Here is a 21,499-nt window from a genome sequence, read left to right on the forward strand (position 1 = left end):
TAGAATAATGATTTACATAATAGATTCATCTTACTATCTTTTTTGTAGGCCAGTGTTAAAAATATATTTAGTGTTCTAAATACATTATGTCCAAAGTCTAATTGAACAGCAGTAAGTATGGTGAATAAGGAACTAGCTGTTTATTAGATGCATAATTTAATCTTGATCAAGTGATTTAATAGCTGTTTATCTGTGTCTATAAAGTGAAATGATTAATAATGCCTACTTCATTGGGTAGCTCTAAGAATTAAAGAAAACAGTATATGAAATACTGTTGAACAGTGTTCCAGTCTATAGTATACACACTCAATTAATGTAATAGTTAATATTATATGAATCAGTAGTTTATTATAGTAGAAGATATAAATAACTGCTACTTAGATTCATGAAAATTACACATTAAGAAACTTGGCAAAATGGATATAGAAACAAACAAAACTCACATAATAAACCCCAGCGTGAAACACTATTTAAAATATACACATAATCCAGGAAAATGACAGGAATTTTTGCACTTAAGAAAGGCAACTTACATGTTAGGATGGTTTTTGACTTAGCATTTTACTTTCTTCCTTTCCTCTAGCTGATCAATTTTTGAGAATAAAGGATTTTTTTTTGATGTTCATTCCTTTCCCAGCTTTAGTTTCAGAGCTCTCAGATGGGAAAGGAAATGAGAATAGTAAAATACTTGAGGTTTTAAGGACAAGAAAAGGCAGTAACCATCTAATATTATGGGAATACTGCAGGGAATCATGGCAGGTCAAAACTGCTTCCCCTGAGAAGTTTCATCTTTATAATAACTTCAAAATCTTAGAATTTCATAGAAGGCAGTTTTTCCCTTTTGTCATAAGGAAAGAAGAAAATCCCCTTTAAAATACAAGCTGGTATGCAAATGAAGTGGACTTACAGATATAGTTGTTTGAATGAGTGTATCCTGCCCACATACTTTATACATTTAAATAAATATGGTGCAGATATTTCAGGTACGTTCTTACAGCCTTGTTTTCATCCTTTTCCTTAGTGTTTAATCTCTTCTCTAGAGTAAAGTGTGAAAGTGTTAGTCGCTCAGTCATGCCCAACTCTTTGCGACTCCATGGACTGCAGCCCACCAGGCTCCTCTGTCCGTGGGATTCTCCAGCAAGAATCCTGGAGTGGGTTGCCGTTCCTTTTTCCAGGTGATCTTCCTGACCCAGGGATCAAACCCAGGTCTCCTGCATGGCAGGTGTATTCTTTACTATATGAGCCACTAGGGAAGCCCCAGGGTGGATTCTATTCCTGGAAGAGTTTAACACCATTTCCTAATTCTTTCAAAATGTTGAGGTATTTGACCAAAGCGTCTGTGTTTCACAAAAGGGCATAGTATACATCTAAGGGAAGGAACAAGGTCAAGTCCTCTGAAATCTTCAGAATGACTTCTCCTTTTATATATGCAAATTCCACTCTTCAAACTTCTCACCCAAGCCTTCTTGTTCTTAAGTGCAATAATTTTTAGGAAAATTTTTCATGTTCAGCGTAAGGCTCTTGATCCCCACTCTGCAAAGTTGTCCTTTCCCAACATCCAGTCTTCCTATGCCAGTACGTGGTGCCACTATCTACCTGGTTGCCCAAGGCAAACATTTACGAGTTTATCCTTGTTTTCTGCCTGTCCCTTACCCCCTGTTTGTAGTAAATCAGCAAGAATGGTGAATCTACCCACAAAAATCTATATTTTAAATCTGTCTACTTTAATTTCCTGAATGATGACTCACTCAGTCTGCTCTTCCCCTCGCTCCATGTCCCATGGACTTTCAGTTCCTTGACTCTCTAATTATTTTTTTTTTGGCAGTGCCTTGTGGCATCTTAGTTCCCCAGCCAGGGACTGAAACTGGACCCTTGCAGTGAGAGCTCCGAGTCCTAACCACTGGACCTCCATAGCTCCAGGGAGTTCTCTTGCCTCTCTAGTTTCTTTCCTGACTCCAGTGAGGCCTGATCCTCTCTGCCTGGGACACTGTCCCTTCAAACGTTAATACACTAGTGAGGCCTCCTGTGACCCTCCCTCTAAAGCAGGTCTCTTGCCTGCTGTTGTTAGCTTATGTTTCACAAGCTGGTTTCTCCTTTGATGTACTTCCATAATTTACTGTCATTTTTATTCACTTTACTCATAATAAAGTCCTTCTGACTCACTATTTTTAACTACAGCACCTAGCTTAATCCTAGAACATGGAATATACTTCATGGATAATTTTTAAATGAATGTGTGATGAATTTGCAAGGTATAAGTCTGAGGAGATGTTTAAAAAATTATTTATGAGCAAACATATAATGGCTTTTATTAAAAAAAATAGGTTAGTGATGGATTTCTTATAAAAAGCTAAATAAATTTTTCAGATTTTCTAATATCTATTATAAGACCCATCTAGAGACCTCTTTGTGGGTGAATTTTCACTGCTAATTTTTACAAATCAGAAGCTTTTATTTCAAAAGTTATATCTTGTCACTATTCATTGACTCTTTTTGGCTAGTATCTTATAACTTCTTCAGATTTTATTTGTACAATGCAAAAATATTTGTCAGAAACTTTTTCTCTAAATAAGTGTAAAATATTAACTTTATGGTACCCCAGAAGAGTTATTTTGCTTCAAAACTTTCAAAGTCAAAGTTATGTGGCAAGCAACAACTTTCCTGAGGAAAAAAGAAGAAATAACATTCCTTTTTCCATTATAAATTTATCCCTGGGTTCTTACTATTTGTAATTAATTTTTCTGCTATGTTTCATTAGTTTATTCAGTCTTATAATAGGATGGCATTTGTCTGAAATGGGACTAATTTTAGAATAAATGAATTATCTATTTATTGGCTCTCCTCCCACCTCTTTTTTTAAAATCTCAGAAGCTCTGTATATTGTAGCTGAAATGTATGCCTGTTGGGATGAAGATAATAGAGCTGATTCAGAATTAAATTCTAAGAATTCAAGGTTTTGAATAAATACAAACAGAATTAATTGTTCAACACTATGTCTTGGGACACCAGGTTCTTGGAAAGACTGACTTATAACTTTCTATTTCTTAACACTTTGTGAACATAAAGACAAGATCCTCATTTTAACCAAAAAAGTCTGTCTTTAAATAAGTTATTATATATAGTATATATTATATTATATATTGTACGTGTCTTTATACATACACATATATGTCTATATAAATATGTATATATATATATATTCATTCTACATTTGTTGGGTATAGTGTTCTATAGCCAGATTAGGTCAAGTTAGTTAATAATGTTCTTAACTTCTCTATGTTGAATTGATTCCTTTGTCTGCTTTCTTATTAGTGACTGAAATAATGTATTGAAGTTGCCTCTATGATTGTTGGTTTGTATGTTCTTTAGTTTTGTCAGCTTTTGCCTTTTGTACTTTGAAATTTATGCTATTGTGTATTTACAAATTTATGACTTTATAGTTTATAGTTTATGTACTTTAAAATTTATAGTTTCCTATGGACTTGACCCTTTTATTACATTGAAAAGTACATCTTTATATCTTATTATTCTAGTTAAGATCTATGTCCAATATTAATATAGCCATACCATTTTTCTTTTGTTTAATATTTACATGGTATACCTATTTTCATACTTTTGTGCTTTTACATTTAAAGTTTCTTTTATAAAGAGGATATGCCTCCATTTTGCTTTTTGTTTAGTGTGACAAATTTTGTATTTTAATTAAAAAGTTGAGTCCATTTACATTAACTATAACCACTAACTTGACTCCTTTAAGTGGACTGTTTTGTTTTCCATACTGTTTGTACTACTGGTCCTTTTCTCCCTCCTTTTTTGGCTTCACTTATATTCATCAGTTTATCATTCTTCATTATTAATCCATTTTATAATTCCTTTAAGATTTTAACTTTTGCATTCTTTTAGTACTCTTTTGAGTGTTTACATTACTGACTACAGTATACTTTTACTACTGCTTGAACATGTTACATCTATATTTTGTCAGTTCCTCAAACTGACAAAATACACCGTTGACTCTTGAACAACTTGTGGGTTAGGGGTGCCAACCCCCTGTGCACTTGAAAAATCCAGGTATAACTTTATGCTCTGCCTTCCATACCTACTTTCTGAGATTTCAACCAACACCTAATCGCATAGTATTGTAGTTATGTATTTACTGAAAAAAATCTACTGATAAGTAGACTTCAACAGTTCAGACCTTGCTGTTCAAGTGTGAATTGTATATATTTTTGTTTTAATAGTCAATATGCACTATTTTTTTTTTTTACCCATAAATAAATCCTTTTTTTGCACTGCCTCCTGACGTTATATGTTTCTCTGAGATCATTTTCCTTTAGTCTCAAAAGTCCTGTCAGTATTTTGTAATGCAGATCTGCCTGCAAAACACCTTTCAGTTTTTAATATTCTAAAAATAGTTTTATTTTGTCTTCATTTTTTGAAAAATAATTTTGAGAGGTGCAGAATTCTAGGCAATATATTTCTTTCAGCATTTTAAGTGTCAGTCCATTGTTGTCTTATTTCTACATTTTTCTGTTGAAGAGTCAGATGTCAGTGTTAGTTTTTGTCTTGTACTTTTTTCATGTTCTCGTTGCCTTAATTTTTAATAGTGTTAACTACAATGTGCCTAAGTATGGCTTTATTCACATTTGTCCTACTGACTGCTTATGCAATTTTTGAATCTTAAATGTACAGTTAGACACTTTACATTAATTTTGGAAAACTCCTGGGAAAAATTTTTCAGGTATTTAAGTTTTATTATTCTGTCTCTTCTACTTCAAATACTCAGATGACGTGTATGCCAGACCTTTTCATTGAATCCTTTGTTATTCTTATTTTTCCTTATGTTTTCTATCCTTTTTTATTTTATAGGCATTAATTTGAGCACTTTTTCTTGTCATGTATTTAGTTCACTAAATTATCTACTGTGCTATCTCTAATATGTTACTGAACCCATCAGTTAAATTCTTGATTTCAATTTTTATATCTTCAGTTGTGAAATTTCAGCTTGAGCCTTAGGGATTTTAGATTTCTGCTGAAATCGTCCATCCATCTCTTTATTTATTATTAATATATTAAGCATGACTATTTTAAAATCCCCTTCAGATAACTTTAATATCTGAAACACCGGAACATCTATTTCATTTTTTTTATGTTTCTTTTGGCTTCTGGTGGTTTTCTTCTGTTTTTAGCAAGCCTTGATTTTGAATGAACACTGAACTTCACAGACATTGAGTTAAGCATCAAGTTTTCTTTGGCCAGTCAAATGTACTGCCTTTGGGTCAGTCTCTTAGATGCCTGCCTTTGCCCTACTTTAGGGAAGGCTTTATGGGTTTAACAAGGCAAATTTTAATATATTAACCCTGCCTCTCCATTTGGAGGGACTTAAAGAGACTAATTTCTGTTTTTCCAGCACGAGACGTTTCTAGAATATCTGCTCTCCCTTTTGCCCCAGCTGTTGCTTTGTGTTGGGTTTCTTGGAGTTCCTCCCTGTGTACCACTAGAGAAAAATTTGCAGCCATATTTTGGGCCCTCCTTCTGGACTCTCCTCTTTCTTGGATTTTGCCCTTTAACCTCCAGCCTCTCTGGCAGCCTTGCACTCTAACTTTGGTTTCTTCCGTGAAGCAAGGTCCCTTCTTCCCCTCCTCAGCTTTTCCCCTCCTCAGCTTTATCCCCTGCCAGTGCAGCCTGTAAGAGTCTACAGGGAAAACAGCCACAGGAAGTACAGCTCTTCTTTAGGTTTATAGCCTCTCAGTTTGCTGCTTGCTTTAGTTGCTCCTCAGGGACTGCAATCCGTGTGTCTTTATATTATGTCCAGAATTTTAATTGTTTATAGTATGAGGGTTAGTCTGGTATAGCTAATCTATCTTGTTCTTTGTTCAAACTGAGGGTTATTATTTTTAAGCTATGTATATTAAGCATTCATTATTTGCCAGGTATGGTGCTCAGGGATTTAACTGTATTCTCTCATTTAATCCTCACAGCAGTCTTTGAAGTAGTTGTTCTCAATTTTGTAGATAAAGAAACTAAGACTTAGGATAATTAACTAGCCCAGGTGACACAGTAGGTTGTATATCTAGATCTATCTGACACAGACAGAGGGAAGGGCGAGGGCAGAGAACAGCAAGGCTTGTTTGGGGCCCTTGAAAGGACACCAGGGCATGCTCTGCTTTTTTTCTGACCGATGACACTTTATCTGCATAGTCTTATTTTACTTCTGATTAAAAAATGAGCTCTATAATCTTTCCTGGTAATATGAAATAACACCAAGAAAACAAGAAAAACATGTTTATTATGTTCTCCAAGCTTTATTTAAGAATGCTTTTGAGGAAACAATGTGTCATACCAACTGTCTTTGCTGCTTTAATTAGTACTTGGGGAAAACTTCAGATCATTCAATAAACCTTAAACCACTTTCTATTTTGTTTTCTGCAGTATATTAATTGAGGCTAGAAAACATGCTGCGCGTACAAGCCAATTGAGGTATTTAAAATAATGAGAGATTGAACCTATCTGTAACATGAATAGAAAACACTGAGTAGCAAAGTCTGCATGAATGCATAGGAAATAAATAGTAACATCTATGTTATATTTACTTTGTGGTAAGTGCTGTAAACACATGCTTGGTTAATCCTCATAGCACCTCTCTGATGTAGGTTATTGCCATTTAACAGATGAGAAAACTGAGGCTAGAGATAACTAATACATTATCCAACATCACAAAACTAGAAAGTGAGGGCAGGCTGAATTGGAAGCGTGGCACTGAGATACATACAGTACCGTGTGTAACCTAGACAGCTAGTGGGAAGCTGCTGTGCAGCACCCAGAGCTCAGTTCCGTACTTTGTGCTGACCTAGAAGGATGGGATTGGGGATAGGGAGGGGTGCTCACGAAAAACAGTATACATGTATACACAGAGCTGATTTGTTTTGTTGTAGAGCAGAAACTAACACAACATTGGAAAGCAGAGCTGGGATTTAAAACCTGGCTGCCTGGCTTAGGTCTTTTGTACAGGAAGACAAATAATAAGCAACATCTAAAAGACCTCAAATTCTTGAAGAACAGAATATTATTCATAGTTGATTCTCTGATGAAAAGCACTAACACCATATTTTCTGCTTTCATACTAGTAAGAAATTTTGCTAAACAAAATCAGTCCACTGCACAGTATATTTCTGATACTGCTAAGGAGAAGGAGGGTAGCTGGAGGCAAAAGTTCTAGAAATCTTAAGCAACGTTTTGATGGAAAAGGATATACTGGATGTAGAGGAGGCCTAGCTATAATAGGTTGTGAACATTTCAAGAATTTAAAAGAATCAGAAATCTATTAGGAATGGAAACTGGTTGCCACGATCATTCATTCAGGTATTTGTTAGTTCTGTAAGCGTTTATTTGTTATGTACCGTACATTGAAATAAAACAAACCATTACTGAATATTTACTGTGTGCCAAATAATTTCCTGAGTAGTTTTAGAAACATTATACTTAATACTCACAATAGCCCTTCGTGGAACATTTTATTTCTACTTTCAGTTGAGAAAACTATGCCTTAGTGGGCATTAATCATTTGTGAATTGTCAAGAAGCTAATAGCTGAACAAGTGGCTGCGATGGGTTTTGAATCCAGGACAGAGTGACAGAGCAAGACTGTCATCCTGTGGGGGCTGGTCCAGGCACTGGGGAAGGGGAGAGTGGTCCCAAGGAAAGTAAGACAGAGTTTGGGACCACAAAGAGCTTTACGATCTGGTCAAAGAGATAAGAAAACAGCAAATCCATAGCAAAGAGAATGTGGTACATATCATAATTTAGATGCAGTATTTAGGTCTTCAAAGGAGGGAGAGATTACTTTCAGCTATGATAAAGAAGATTTCTGAAAAAAAAGGAGTGGTTAGTAAAGATCTGAAAAATACCATATAAACTAAAAAAATACCATAAAAAAACTATGACCATGTGTTACATACAACAGCCACTGCAGTGTCACTTCTGTGTTTGAAATGGAAATGGCTGCTCCCTCCTCTGAGCTCCTGAGCACTAATCTGAATTTTTTTTAAAATGGTATCTGTCACATTCTATCTTGTATTATGATTTAATATGTGTATGCTTTCTTTTTGATCTCCTTTAGAGTGGAGACTTTTACTTCTCAGGTGAATCACTACAGTCTCTGGTACCATGCCTGCACCAAGCTGGTCCTTTGCACAGTTCCCTCTCCTTTGGTATCAGTGACATCATGTTTCCTGGCTGTCTTCCCATCTCTTTGGGCTTCTCTTAGGCAAGAGGTTGTGTGCTCTGTGTTCAGTCTCCGGCCACCTACCTCTCACACAATACCTATTGAAGACTTCATGCAATCAGTGATGCCCTGTGGGCCGATGTCCCCAAATCAGTAGACATTTCTTTCAAGCTTCCAACTGGTTTGTATAATTCTCTGGCATCCATCTTCATTTGTGTGTTCCTTGGGCAGGCACTGTGATGTCAACATATCTCAAAGCAAATTTGTTACCTTTCCCTTCTCCAGATCACCATTTCTTCCTACACTTTCCATCTCAGTAAATGAGATGGCAAGACCATACAGGCACCTGGGTCATTGACCCCTTCTTCTCCTCTCCCTACCAATTTCTGGCTACTTGGTCATTAAAGTTCCTTTACAGTAGAGGAATATTTCTTCAATCTCTTGGCTGTCATAAGTCTCCATGGCCATCATCAGTTCAAGCCCCATCATTTCTCCAGACAACTTCAGAGTCTCCTTGACATCAGGCTTGCCTCCTTATGATCCATTTTCATAAATTGCTACCCAGAATGTTCTTTTAAATGCAAATCTGAAAATGCCACCTCCTTTAATATGTTGATGCTTTGTGGATAAGAATTAAACCACTCAGTATGGGAAGTACAAACAAACTCTTTTTCTCCACTTCATCTCTTGTTTGACTCTGCTTCAAACCAAAGTCCTCTTCCCATTGAATTGCATTCTCTGCTCTTTGGCACACTAGCACCTCATCCACCTGGAATATTGACTTGCCTTCTCTATTTGGCCAACTCAGTCTTCAAAAAGAAGCTAATAGTCACATCCTCCAGGGGGCCTTCATGACACTGACTCCAGTCTTAGCTGTGTCTCCTTATGCTGTAATCTCACTCACCTCTACTGTAGTTCTTATCACTCTGGAGCCTCATTTTTTACATAACTGTCCTCTTTCTCTCTCTTTCTCTAAGTGTTTTGAGAGAAGGAAGGGTTCCTTGGAACCATCTCATTCTCTGGCACATTGCAAGAAGTCAGTCAACAGTGGTTGAATGAATGATAAAGAATACTTGATGAGTGACCAAAAATGTAGTCAGAGAATAAAGAATTCACCTCTTTTCAGGTGAAAATTGAACTCAATTCAGTTTCTGCATGTGCCGTGTGATTTTCTACTTCATGGCAGTATGCCTTTGACTTCTCTTCCTCATCACTGCTCCACCACAATCCTCCCGAAACAAAAAAGAATGCAAATATAAACTAAAGCAGAATCCAAAGCAAAAAAGAATAAGCAGAGTTTCTCTTAAGTATGCACTAACTTGAATCCAGTGGTCATTACTTTTCTTTGTAATTTATTTTATCTTATTGGGTACATAGGGGCTTCGCAAGTGTCTCAATGGTAAAGAATCTGTCTGCCAAGCAGGAGACACGAGTTTGATCCCTGGGTCTGAAAGATTCCCTGGAGAAGGAAATGGCAACCCACACCAGTATTCTTGCCTGAAAAATCCCACAGAGGAGCCTGGTTGGCTACAGTCCTTGGGGTCACAAAGTGTTGGACATGACTGATTGACTAAAACAGCAACAGCATTTAGTACATAGGCTTGCAACCCCTATAAGCTGTGGACTATTTAATTTTGTAATGGCTTTCATATAAAATGCAAAGGCAATATATTCATGTTTATGGCATGCATTACATGTTAGTTCTGTTACATTTTTGCTTTTTTGTGACACCAGATCCTGATGTATATGAGATATCTATACATATATAGATAGATATCACTTATGTATGTGAAGTGAAGTGAAGTCGCTCAGTCGTGTCAGACTCTTTGCGACCCCGTGGACTGTAGCCCACCAGGCTCCTCCGTCCATGGGATTCTCCAGGCAAGAGTACTGGAGTGGGTTGCCATTTTCTTCTCCAGGGGATCTTCCCAACCCAGGGATCGAACCCAGGTCTCCCGCATTGCAGGCAGACACTTTCATCTCTGAGCCACCAGGGAAATATGTATATGTATACAAAGATATGTGTATATGTGTATCTAAGTATCTGTATATTGATGTTATACTCTGTGCTCTGCAAATGCTCTAGTTAAGTGTGAAAACTGCTTACCTAGTCAGTCTGGTTATTAAAAATTCCTGAAGTTGTTTTTCTTTCAAAGATACTGGACTTCTGGGTTAGAATTAATAAACTAAGCACTGAGGCTGTGAGCTCGTTGGTGTGTACTGTCAGCTTGAAGCAGTGGCACTGATCTGTGTGGCTTGCTTTGCTGTTACCTGTGAATGTTACACACTGCCTACTTATCATAGGAACACTTTCTTATGAAACCAAGTTAAGTTTATGCTTTCAAATGGGTTGTTTGTTCTTTGAATTGCAGGGATAGTTCTACATTAATTCACCTTTGTCAGTGTGTCTATGCTTGTTGAAATCGTGGAGATAGAAAAGTGTAAAGAGAAGATAGGTTTCAAATCAGGAAACCTCAGAGGTAAGATATTGGTCCAGAATTCAAATGTCTACAGAGAATTTATAATATTTCTTCAGGCATATGTTAAATGTTGGGCCATTGCTCCATTCATTCACGCTTGCCAGCTGCTGTTGGCATGAATCCCCCACCTACTCTACTCCCCTGGCCACCAAAAACTTCCCTAAAATAAAAATGGAGCCATTCATAAATAATATAGACACATTAAAAAAAGAGCATGTTCATTACTAATTGATGGTAGGACACATTAATGTCATATTCTTTCTATTGAATTCCATTAATTGAAGGCAGGAGGAGAAGGGGACGACAGAAGGTGAGATGGCTGGATGGCATCACCGACTCAATGGACATGGGTTTGGGCGAACTCCGGGAGTTGGAGATGGACAGGGAGGCCTGGCGTGCTGCAGTCGGACACGACTGAGCAACTGAACTGAATGTGACATGGTATGAAATATCCAGAGAAAAAGGAAATGCAAATGAGAGAATATCTTTTCATCTTAGGAATATTAGAATTAATCTACGTGGCTGAATCCTCTTGGCCAGTGTGGCGATTCCCCTTGATATAATGAATTGTGGGGCCTATAACTTCTGTTGAAAAGCTTTCTGTAAAGGAGAGCTTGCTGTATGGTTTTGTCACAGTGCTAACTGATGAAGGTACTGTGAGGAGAGCACATCCTGTTTACTGTGTGGGCGTGCTCTCCCTGCTACACAAATGCTATGCTAATTGTGCTGCCCAAAGATATAAGTGAATATTGGATCTACATTGTGCATTGCACTGGAAAACAGGAAGAAAGACCTTGGGTAGAGAGGGGAGAGTATTTTGTTTCTCTGGGCTGCCAAAGGTGGTGGTACATTAGTGCCCACTACACAGAGGCAGGCCAGGACTTAGAAGTTATGAGAGGTCAAAGAGAGAGATGTGAGAACTTGTTTGTCTGTGGTGGTTCAGGTGTAGCCAGCTCCTCAGAGCATGTCTAGGGGGAGGGTTCAGGGAGCTCTGAGAACAGGCCAGCTGCATGAGCTCCGCACCTCGGGCTTCTTAATTATACAGATCTTTGACTCTTGTACTCTCTATGATCATTCTTCCTCTGCAACCATTTAGTATTTAACAAAGTCTTATTAAAAGCTTTAATCTGTCTAATTATACTAAGGGAAAAGGACTTCATTCAATACTGTGACTTAAAGTAGGATGTATTGAACTGGGAAAAGACCACCTGAAGCTTTCATAGTGGAGGCAGCTGAAAAGAAGTAGAAAAGAACTTTTAGGGGAAGGTGAAATTTAGGAGAATAGAGGCTAACCTGTTCTATTAGTTGTCTTATCCATCAGCTTATACTTTTAGGACTAAATCTTGGAGATGTATAGTTTATAATTAGTCAAGTAGACCATATTGTCTGAAGATTGTTCTTTACAACTTTCCCATATGTTCTGTTTATTAATACTATTCATCCTTTTGGAGATCTTCTGAATAAAGCTAATAGCAAATACACATGAGTCTTAAAATGTGTTATGCCAATTACGATATTCCTCCTAAATCTTTTCTTCTAAAAGGACTGTAGCTTCTTCAGCAATCCTCATGCTTTGTGGCTCCAATATGCTTGGTCATCATGATGATTTATTTCTAGAACCTCATATAGCTTTCAAAATGTGCTTGCTCAGTCGCTAAGCCGTGTATGGCTTTTTGCAACCCCATAAACTGTAGCCCACAGACTCCTCTGTCCATGGGATTTCCCAGGCAAGAATACTGGAATGGGTTGCCATGCCCTCCTCCAGGGGATCTTCCCTACCCAGGGATCTAACCCGTGTCTCCTGTGTCTTCTGCATTGGGAGGCGGATTCTCTACCATTGCAACACCTGGGAAGCCCTAAGTGTAGCAAGCAGATCTGTTCAGACCACTAGCTGAGCAGTGAGGACTGGGGAACCACTGCCTTCCTTGCTCTGCAAGTTCATTTTCCATTAGAAAGTCTATTTTTAATTTTTAAAATTAAAAAAAAAATACTATCTTGTAATTATCCTATCCTGTGAACATCTGAACCTGTGATTATCTTACCGTGTAACAGAAAGAAAGTTCCCATTGAATGTATTTTGTTTTAAATGTGTGGCTTTGAGTAAATAAATTATAGAGATAAAGATGTCTGCACTGGTTAACCTGGTCTAACCACCAAAAGAGTTTGATTCTTATTTTTAGGTAACTTTGTCTTCCTCAGCAAAATAAGTCACTTGAATAAACAGTTAGGAACTTCTCTGGGTAGGTTTTGGGACTAATGAGTTAATAATGTATGAACCATGAGAAACCGGAAGAGAGGATCCAGTTTCTGATGGAAGGGATCAAGGATATGGGTGAGGGGAGAGCAGGCATGGGGAGTGGGCAACTGGCAGCCAGCACCATTCTATTTTCTTCCTAGTCTACTGTAAACAACAAAGATATTTATCTTCTTTTTAAATATACTGGCTGTTCGCTGTGTCCATTTACCTGTGTGGGTGAAGTAGGACTTGGCTAATTGCCTGTCACTTCCCCCCCTTTCCTCCATTCCTCTGGATAGTTCAATGTGATCCCCTACCAACTGGATCATACTTTTGCTTTTACTGACCATGCAGATAGCTAAAATCTTTAGGCCTTCTTCTATGGGAGATACTAATAGTAAAGTTACTTCATCCTGTGTTTTCCAAAACCTATTTTTTAAAAAGGCACAGTTCTTTATATTTAATTAGAATATTTATGTGTATGTGTGTATATTCTTTTAGCTTTGTTATATCTTGTCGAAATCTTTGAGAATCCAAATTAATTAAACATCTTTCTGCAAAATAGCCTCTATAGATATTATATGCCTGCCATCTATGTATTTGTTATTCTGATCATATAAGATGGTTAGCCAAGAGATTAGAGTCTCACGGCAAATCACTCTAGAGAGGGAATGAATTAAGGGTCACATGGTATATTAATCAACATGATGTGGGGCATTTATCCATCCATTACCATGTTCCTCTAGCTTGTGTTTCTGTAGCCTGTGTTCATCCATCTTTGCTTACAGTGATAACAGGCTTCCAAATGCTGTGTGAGATCAGGAAAACTAGTGTTTACCATGGAATTTCAGAATTAGGAGTTTGGGAATCATACCATATTCTTTTCAGCTTTGATAGGATATTAAGCTGCTAACTACATTTTACATTTAACTACATTTGCCTTATACTGCAAATATTCTGACTTACCCTCCAAGGGATCAAAATCTCCTTAAAGGTCTCTTCTCAAACAATGTTAAGATAACTACATATAGTTTTGGTAACATCTCTTTATGCCCTTGTTGGATAAATGGTTATATATTTGTCCATTTCCAGACTTTTCTCACTTTTCCTAATTGCTGTGATTTCTCCGAGATGATGTCTGGGCTGTGGTGATGATATCTGTAAATTCCTTCTAGACAGTAAAATTTCTTGAGCTTGGAGATATGATGGAGAAGGAAACAGCAACCCACTCCAGCATTCTTGCCTGGAAAATCCCACTGATGGAGAAGCCTGGAAGGCTACAGTGCATGGGGTCACAAAGAGTCGGACATGACTGAGAGACTTCATTTGGAGATGTGAAATCACTTAAGAGTTAGGTGCATCCTGACAGTATTCTTAACAGCCCTGGAATCCCATCTCTTAGCCATATGCTACTCTTTACTGTGAAGAGTTGCTTTGACACAGAAAAGAAAGCAATGTTAATATGATCTGCTCTGTTTGGAGAAATGGCTAGAGTTCATTCTTTTCTTCTTGTTTTAAACATAGCTTCTAAAATTCTTTTCATTTTCCTTAGCATTTTTCATAGCCAGAGTTATTGCTTCTGCATTCCTGACACTGCTTTTTAAATGTTTGTACCATTCTTTTGTATTCCATTTGTAGTTGGGGGCTCCTTTTTCCCCATTTTGTACATTTTGTACATTCATGTACCCCCTGTTTATAAAAGGAATCTTTACTGAAGAAATTTTAAAAACTAGAAACCAATATGAAAAATAAAATAAAAAATAAAAATCAACTTCAGTTCCACCACAGAAATGATAATAATGGTTCAAATTTTAACATGCTTCATTTTTTATGCATATGTATTCTTGAGTTAGGGCCAATTCATATTTCTGTCCTGCCTTTTTAATTTATAAAAATCTTTTTCCATAGCATGCAATATTTGCATACATCAGTTTGTTTCCAAATATTCTGTTATATACATTAAAATTCATTTACCAGCCTCCTTTTTGGGAAATATAGGCCCCTGGACTATTTTGGACAGCTCTCTCCTCAGCAACAATAATTTATTTTAATAGTTTTTTTTCTTATGAGGTTATTTAAAATTGTACAGTCATAATTTAATTTTAGATTTTTCATCCCTAGTGAGCCATTTTTCCATCTAAAGGTCTTCTGCTATTTCTCTGAAATTTCAGAAACAGTCTTTCCTAGATTAGAGTTTATTTATCTAGCTAGCTAACATATTTACCTTCTCTAGAGTCACGCATCAATTCCCCAGTGAGTTCTTCCTTTTCATCCAAACTTAAAAGTATAGAATAGTACAGTGTTAGTGTTGATAAAGATCCTAGCAATTTTCTTTTATGATTCCTTTGTTTTCAGAAAAATATTTTATTTTTCTGTGGTCTTCTAAAAGAGCAAATTAGGAGCAAGTGACATGTCTTGTATAGGCTGGGTGACAAAATGTGCTTGACCTCAGCAGAGGCCATTGGGCCAAGAGAGAAATCTGAAACTGCAAAGCATGGTTTGGTCCAGTGAGGCGGATGGCATCTCCAGATGATTCCAAGGAGTGTCATGTGATTGGTGTCTCAGTTTTAAGCAGGGCATGGATGGCAACTAGACATCTAGGGTTCTAGGACTGAAACTCCCACATACATAGTTGTATAACGTGTCAGGGTGATCACTGGGTTAGTGCTTAAGCCAGGAATCTTGTCCCACTTGGGGCCCTCTACTGGTATTTGGTGATTAAGTGAAAAGTCAAGTCATATTAATGAGAAAATGCAGAAGGGTTGGGGAAGACTCAGGGATTGTAGGGCTTCCTTAGTAGCTCAGCTGGTAAAAAAAAATCTGCCTGTAATGCAGGAGACCCCGGTTCGATTCCTGGGTCCATAAGGTCCCCTGGAGAAGGGAATGGCTACCCACTCCAGTATTCTTGGACTTCCCTGGTGGCTCAGATGGTAAAGAACCTGCCTGCGTTCAATAGACTTAGGTTCAATCCCTGAGCTGGGAAGATCCCCTGGAGGAGGGCATGGCAACCCACTCCAGTATTCTGGCCTGGAAAATCCCCACAGAGGAGCCTGATGGGCTACAATCCATAGGGTCTCAGAGAGTCGGACATGACTGAGCAACTAAGCACAGCACAGCACAGGGGTAGTAAGCAGGCAAGATACCTAGGGCTTCAGCTGGTTGTCAACAGTGGGCTACTGAATTTAACAGATATATGATCTTCTCCAACTAAGATTGGCTTAGGGACTGTCTGAGATTAAGGATGCCAGTTGAAGTCTGCTGTTGTGACCAAAATCAAGGCATGGTTGTATTAGACACTCTGATTTTGACCAAAAGATTTCCAGCAGATGAAAAGATAAACACTACCTCTTTGTCATTACTTTATCCCACCTCTGTGCAAGGATTTATTAAAAAACTTTGTATAGTTCATCTAAATATATTACCTACATTTTTGCCCAACACACAATAGCATTTCTGCCACTTCTGTGTTTACTCAAGTAAATTTTGCGACTTTTCCACCATTATGTCCGTGATTGTTAGTGATTGTCTATATTTTCTTAGAAGAGAAACTGATCTCTGACCCATTTAAATCTTTTCCAACGAACTATTAATATACCTCTTAACTTGCATATTCTCATCATTAGTGACACTATTGAAATTAAAATATACCTATGAGATTGTAACTGTCTCAAAAGAAAATGTATTAGGTTTGTTAGATTTATTCTCTCTGCTTTGGTTTATTGATTTGAAGATATATTTTTCACATTCTGCACATCCTGCTACTTTTTTTGTAAGAGTTACTTGGTTATTTCCTCCTTGATGTTAGTTTATGTTATTATATATTGTTTTCTATGCTATTCAATCTTTTATTGGGATATTTTTTTCTCCTCTTCATATTTTAAGCTAAATCTTCTTGATAAAATCAGAAACCCTTCTAACAAACATTTTTTTCAAGGTCCTTGTGAGATGTACTTTATTTCTTGCCAGAAGCTACATCAGATACTTTGATAATCTTTACAGAATTTCTTGGCTTGAAATCATATAAACATATTGATGAAATCCATATAGCTTCTGTTGAGAGCATTAGCTTGAAAAAAAAGCCTAAGGCTTACGAGTTTGTTTTTTCCTTCCTAATGGAATACTACCATATTTAATGCAGTTGTATCTTTCTTTTGCTATATGAGACCGTATTTATTGCTACTTCTGTTTTTTTAATACTTATCTCTCATATCTTTCTGATAATTAAAAGAATTACCAGAATATGTATCATTTTTCAACTAAAGAGAATTTAAATCTCAACATTAAAAAGTATTATTTTGGGAGTTTTTATTCCTTCAATGTATATCAGAGGGAAAATTCTGAGACATCTCAATCTATGGAAAAATTTGAAATAAATACAGTGTTTCCTTCATCAAGAAGAATCTTGGTTTCCTTATTTTTTCTTGAGATTTATGTGTCTACCCAGAAAATGGGGAAACCAAACTTGACAAGAAATCAAAGTAATCATTATTCTATTTAGAGGATAACTCTTTAGGATAATGGTTGCAGAACATTGATCATAATAATTCACCTTCATTCCTAACCCCATTTGCAAGTCCACCCAGGACACATTAAGCCTAGTTCTATCTGTTGGTAGTACTACTTTGCTAGAGCACTTGGTAGGATATTAGCTCTCACTATACTTGGGTTTATTTTTCTGGTTCTCAGCCTAGGATTACTTGAGTTTTACCTTCTGGTTGTCTTGAAGCTGCCAAATCAGGCAGACAAAAAACATTCTGGAATCAGGAATGTGGTGTTTTGCTTAAAGACTTGTAACTGAGCATGGCTCACCACTTCTGGTTCTGTGCGGGGGCTGGCCTAGGTCTATAAATCCTACTTGAGGAAGGTAGTATCTTTCCAGGAAAGATGATTCATCTCTTCAGAAAATGCCAGCCCACCTGGATTGTACTCTTTGTTCTTCAGGAAGCCCTAGAATGAAGTATGTCATCAATACAGAGATACACAGTGAGATTTTAGGAACCATTATAGCAGCAAAATTTTAAAAGAGACACAGATAAGTAATTTGATACCCTCAGCAAGCATACATTCTATTCATATAAAGAGAATATGCCTCAGTGATCATAATAGATAACAGTAATTTTAACAATAATAATAGGGAAGTAGGTGGGCTGCTGTCTATGGGGTCACACAGAGTTGGACACGACTGAAGCGACTTAGCAGCAGCAGCAGCAGCAGCAGCAGCAGGTGAGTCCTGAGCCTGGGGTTGGGAGGCATATTTCTAAGAAGGCTTTCTAGAACAGGTGATGGGTAAGTTGGGTCCAAATAAATATAATCTGTTACAAAGGGCAGGAAATTTTGTGCAGAAATTGTAGCCTGAGAAAAGTCTTGGGGTCAAAATACAATATTGTGTTTAGGGAACAAGAAGCAATTTTGTATTTTCAGAAGACACTATATAAAGAAGAGTGATGGGAACTGAAGTTGTAGATACATTTAGGGTTCCATCCTCAAGAGTCTTGGAAGCAGTGTAAGGGAAATTTGAGTGTAGCCTGTGGGTTATAGAGAGATCTTTTAGATCTCTAGTAGGAAAGATGATAGATTTGATAGATTTGCAGTTGTAATAAATTCCCTGGCTCTAGAAAAGTAAGCTGCCCTGTTGTAAGGACAGTTAGGAAGCCCCAGGAGAGGCCCACATGGTGAGGCACTAAGGCTTTCCACCAGTAGCCCTGTGAGATCATCATCTAGGAAGTGGATCTTCCAGTCCTGGTTAGCTTTCATATCACTCTGAATGTGACTGTGGGAAGACCATGAGCCAACACCATGCAGTTAACCTTCAGAAACTGTGACATAAGTGCTTGCTGTTTCAAGTGTCTGCATTTGGCATAACATGATCTACAACAATAGATTAATATACTTCCTTTTGAGGAGAATAGAACTTCAGTGCAAGTAGACAAGTTAGGAGGCTGTTGTAGTTGACTAGGTTAGAAATAATATAGGTCTAGTTTAGGGGAGGTAAGGCAATGCCAAAGAATGCTCAAACTACCACACAATTGCACTCATCTCACATGCTAGTAAAGTAATGCTCAAAATTCTCCAAGTCAGGCTTCAGCAATATGTGAACCGTGAACTTCCTGATGTTCAAGCTGGTTTTAGAAAAGGCAGAGGAACCAGAAATCAAATTGCCAACATCTGCTGGATAATGGAAAAAGCAAGAGAGTTCCAGAAAAATATCTATTTCTGCTTTATTAACTATGCCAAAGCCTTTGACTGTGTGGATCACAATAAACTGTGGGAAATTCTGAAAGAGATGGGAACAGCAGACCACCTGACCTGCCTCTTGAGAAATCTGTATGCAGGTCAGGAAGCAACAGTTAGATCTGGACATGGAAAAACAGACTGGTTCCAAATAGGAAAAGGAGTACGTCAAGGCTGTATATTGTCACCCTGCTTATTTAACTTATATGCAGAGTACATCATGAGAAACACTGGACTGGAAGAAGCACAAGCTGGAATCAAGATTGCCAGGAGAAATATCAATAACCTCAGATATGCAGATGACACCACCCTTATGGCAGAAAGTGAAGAGGAACTAAAAAGCCTCTTGATGAAAGTGAAAGTGGAGAGTGAAAAAGTTGCCTTAAAGCTCAACATTCAGAAAACGAAGATCATGGCATCCGGTCCCATCACTTCATGGGAAATAGATGGGGAAACAGTGGAAACAATGTCAGAGTTTATTGTGGGGGCTCCAAAATCACTGCAGATGGTGACTGCAGCGATGAAATTAAAAGACGCTTAATCCTTGGAAGGAAAGTTATGTCCAACCTAGATAGCATATTCAAAAGCAGAGACATTACTTTGCCAACAAAGGTCTGTCTAGTCAAGGCTATGGTTTTTCCTGTGGTCATGTATGGATGTGAGAGTTGGACTGTGAAGAAAGCTGAGCGCCGAAGAATTGATGCTTTTGAACTGTGGTGTTGTAGAAGACTCGTGAGAGTCCCTTGGACTGCAAGGAGATCCAACCAATTCATTCTGAAGGAGATCAGCCCTGGGATTTCTTTGGAAGGAATGATGCTAAAGCTGAAACTCCAGTATTTTGGCCACCTCATGCGAAGAGTTGACTCATTGGAAAGGACTCTGATGCTGGGAGGGATTGAGGGCAGGAGGAGAAGGGGACGACAGAGGATGAGATGGCTGGATGGCATCACTGACTCGATGGACGTGAGTCTGAGTGAACTCCAGGAGTTGGTGATGGACAGGGAGGCCTGGCGTGCTGTGATTCATGGGGTCGCAAAGAGTCGGACACAACTGAGCGACTAAACTGAACTGAACTGAAAGATGGCTAGAAGGGAAAAAGTATAAAAAAATGTTGGGAGATAAAAATCTCTTAGAAGATGATTAAATAGAAGGTGTTGCAGATAGAAGTCATGGTTGATTCATACATTTCTTGTTTGAGAGACCAGGTGGGTGGTGGTTTGAGCCATGGAGAAGGAGCATAGTTTTTGAGAGTAGATTGAGTTTTGGACAATGAGTTTGAGTTGTCTGTGAGATGTCCAGGTGAAAAATCCAGGTCTATAGGTGAAGAAATCAAGATTTAGGTCATCGGTATAGAGACAGTAGTTGACATGAAAAACACAAATGTGATTATTTTAAAAAGGTGTATAAAACAACAAGGTCCTGTTGTATAGCACATTGCTAAGTCACTTCAGTCGTGTCTGACTCTGTGTGACCCCATAGATGGCAGCCCACCAGGCTCCCCCGTCCCTGGGATTCTCCAGGCAAGAACACTGGAGTGGGTTGCCGTTTCCTTCTCCAATGCATGAAAGAGAAAAGTGAAAGTGAAGTCGCTCAGTCAGGTCCGACCCTCAGCAACCCCGTGGACTGCAGCCTTCTAGGCTCCTCCATCCATGGGATTTTCCAGGCAAGAGTACTGGAGTGGGGTGCCATTACCTTTTCCGGTTGTATAGCACAGGGAACCTTCAATATCTTGTGATAAACCATAATGTAAAAGAATATAAAAAGAATATATATATTTATATAACTATATCACTTTGCTTTACAGCAGAAGTTAGCAAAATAGTGTAAGTAAATTATACTCCAGTGTAATTTTAAAAGAGAAAAGTGTATAGCGTGAGAAAAGCCATTGTTTGAGGAATCAGCCTCGAAGCAGATGGCATGTAAAAGACATGGCTGGAAGACATAAAGGAAATGAGAAGCAGAGAAACTTGAAAAAGTGGATGCTTTGGTTTCAGACGTGAGATTGGAAACCTTACTCTCTGACATTAGGGAGAAAAAGGCAAAAATGGGTTCGTTTTAGGTACATTTTGACATAAGTGGACAATTGAGAGGAATTATCCTTGGTGGTGCAAGTTTTCCAGATGAAATAGGAGACAAGATCCCCTGCCATGAGTGCAGATGATAACAGGTGAGTAAAGAGGAGAAACTTTGGAAAAACCATAGAAGGAAAGTGAAGACCAAGATGAGCAAAAACAGTTAAGGGAATGGATGGATTGTGCTGAGTACTCAGCTGAGATTCAGAGACCCAGTTTTTGAGGTAAGTGATCTCAGTAGGGACATAGAACATTGTAAC

General features: G+C 37.9%; 1 protein-coding gene across 29 annotated transcripts in view; it reads left to right on the forward strand.

The window, feature by feature from the left end:
• The window catches only part of LOC129659044 (uncharacterized), a 464,676-nt gene that overhangs the window by 64,087 nt on the left and 379,090 nt on the right, over positions 1-21,499 (forward strand). For 18 of the 29 annotated variants that reach the window (XR_008717760.1, XM_055590091.1, XM_055590083.1 and 15 more), the window contains one exon: positions 10,593-10,700. The exons of the other annotated variants lie outside the window; for them this stretch is intronic. Coding sequence is in view for 17 of the 18 variants with exons in the window: in XM_055590091.1 (XP_055446066.1) it covers positions 10,631-10,700 (70 nt within the window). In the remaining variant the exon portion in view is untranslated. The remainder of the gene's footprint in view (positions 1-10,592; positions 10,701-21,499) is intronic. 29 annotated transcript variants of the gene reach the window in all.

Source organism: Bubalus kerabau, chromosome 8, assembly GCF_029407905.1.
Source record: "Bubalus kerabau isolate K-KA32 ecotype Philippines breed swamp buffalo chromosome 8, PCC_UOA_SB_1v2, whole genome shotgun sequence".
In the NCBI taxonomy this organism is placed as follows: Eukaryota; Metazoa; Chordata; class Mammalia; order Artiodactyla; family Bovidae; genus Bubalus; species Bubalus kerabau.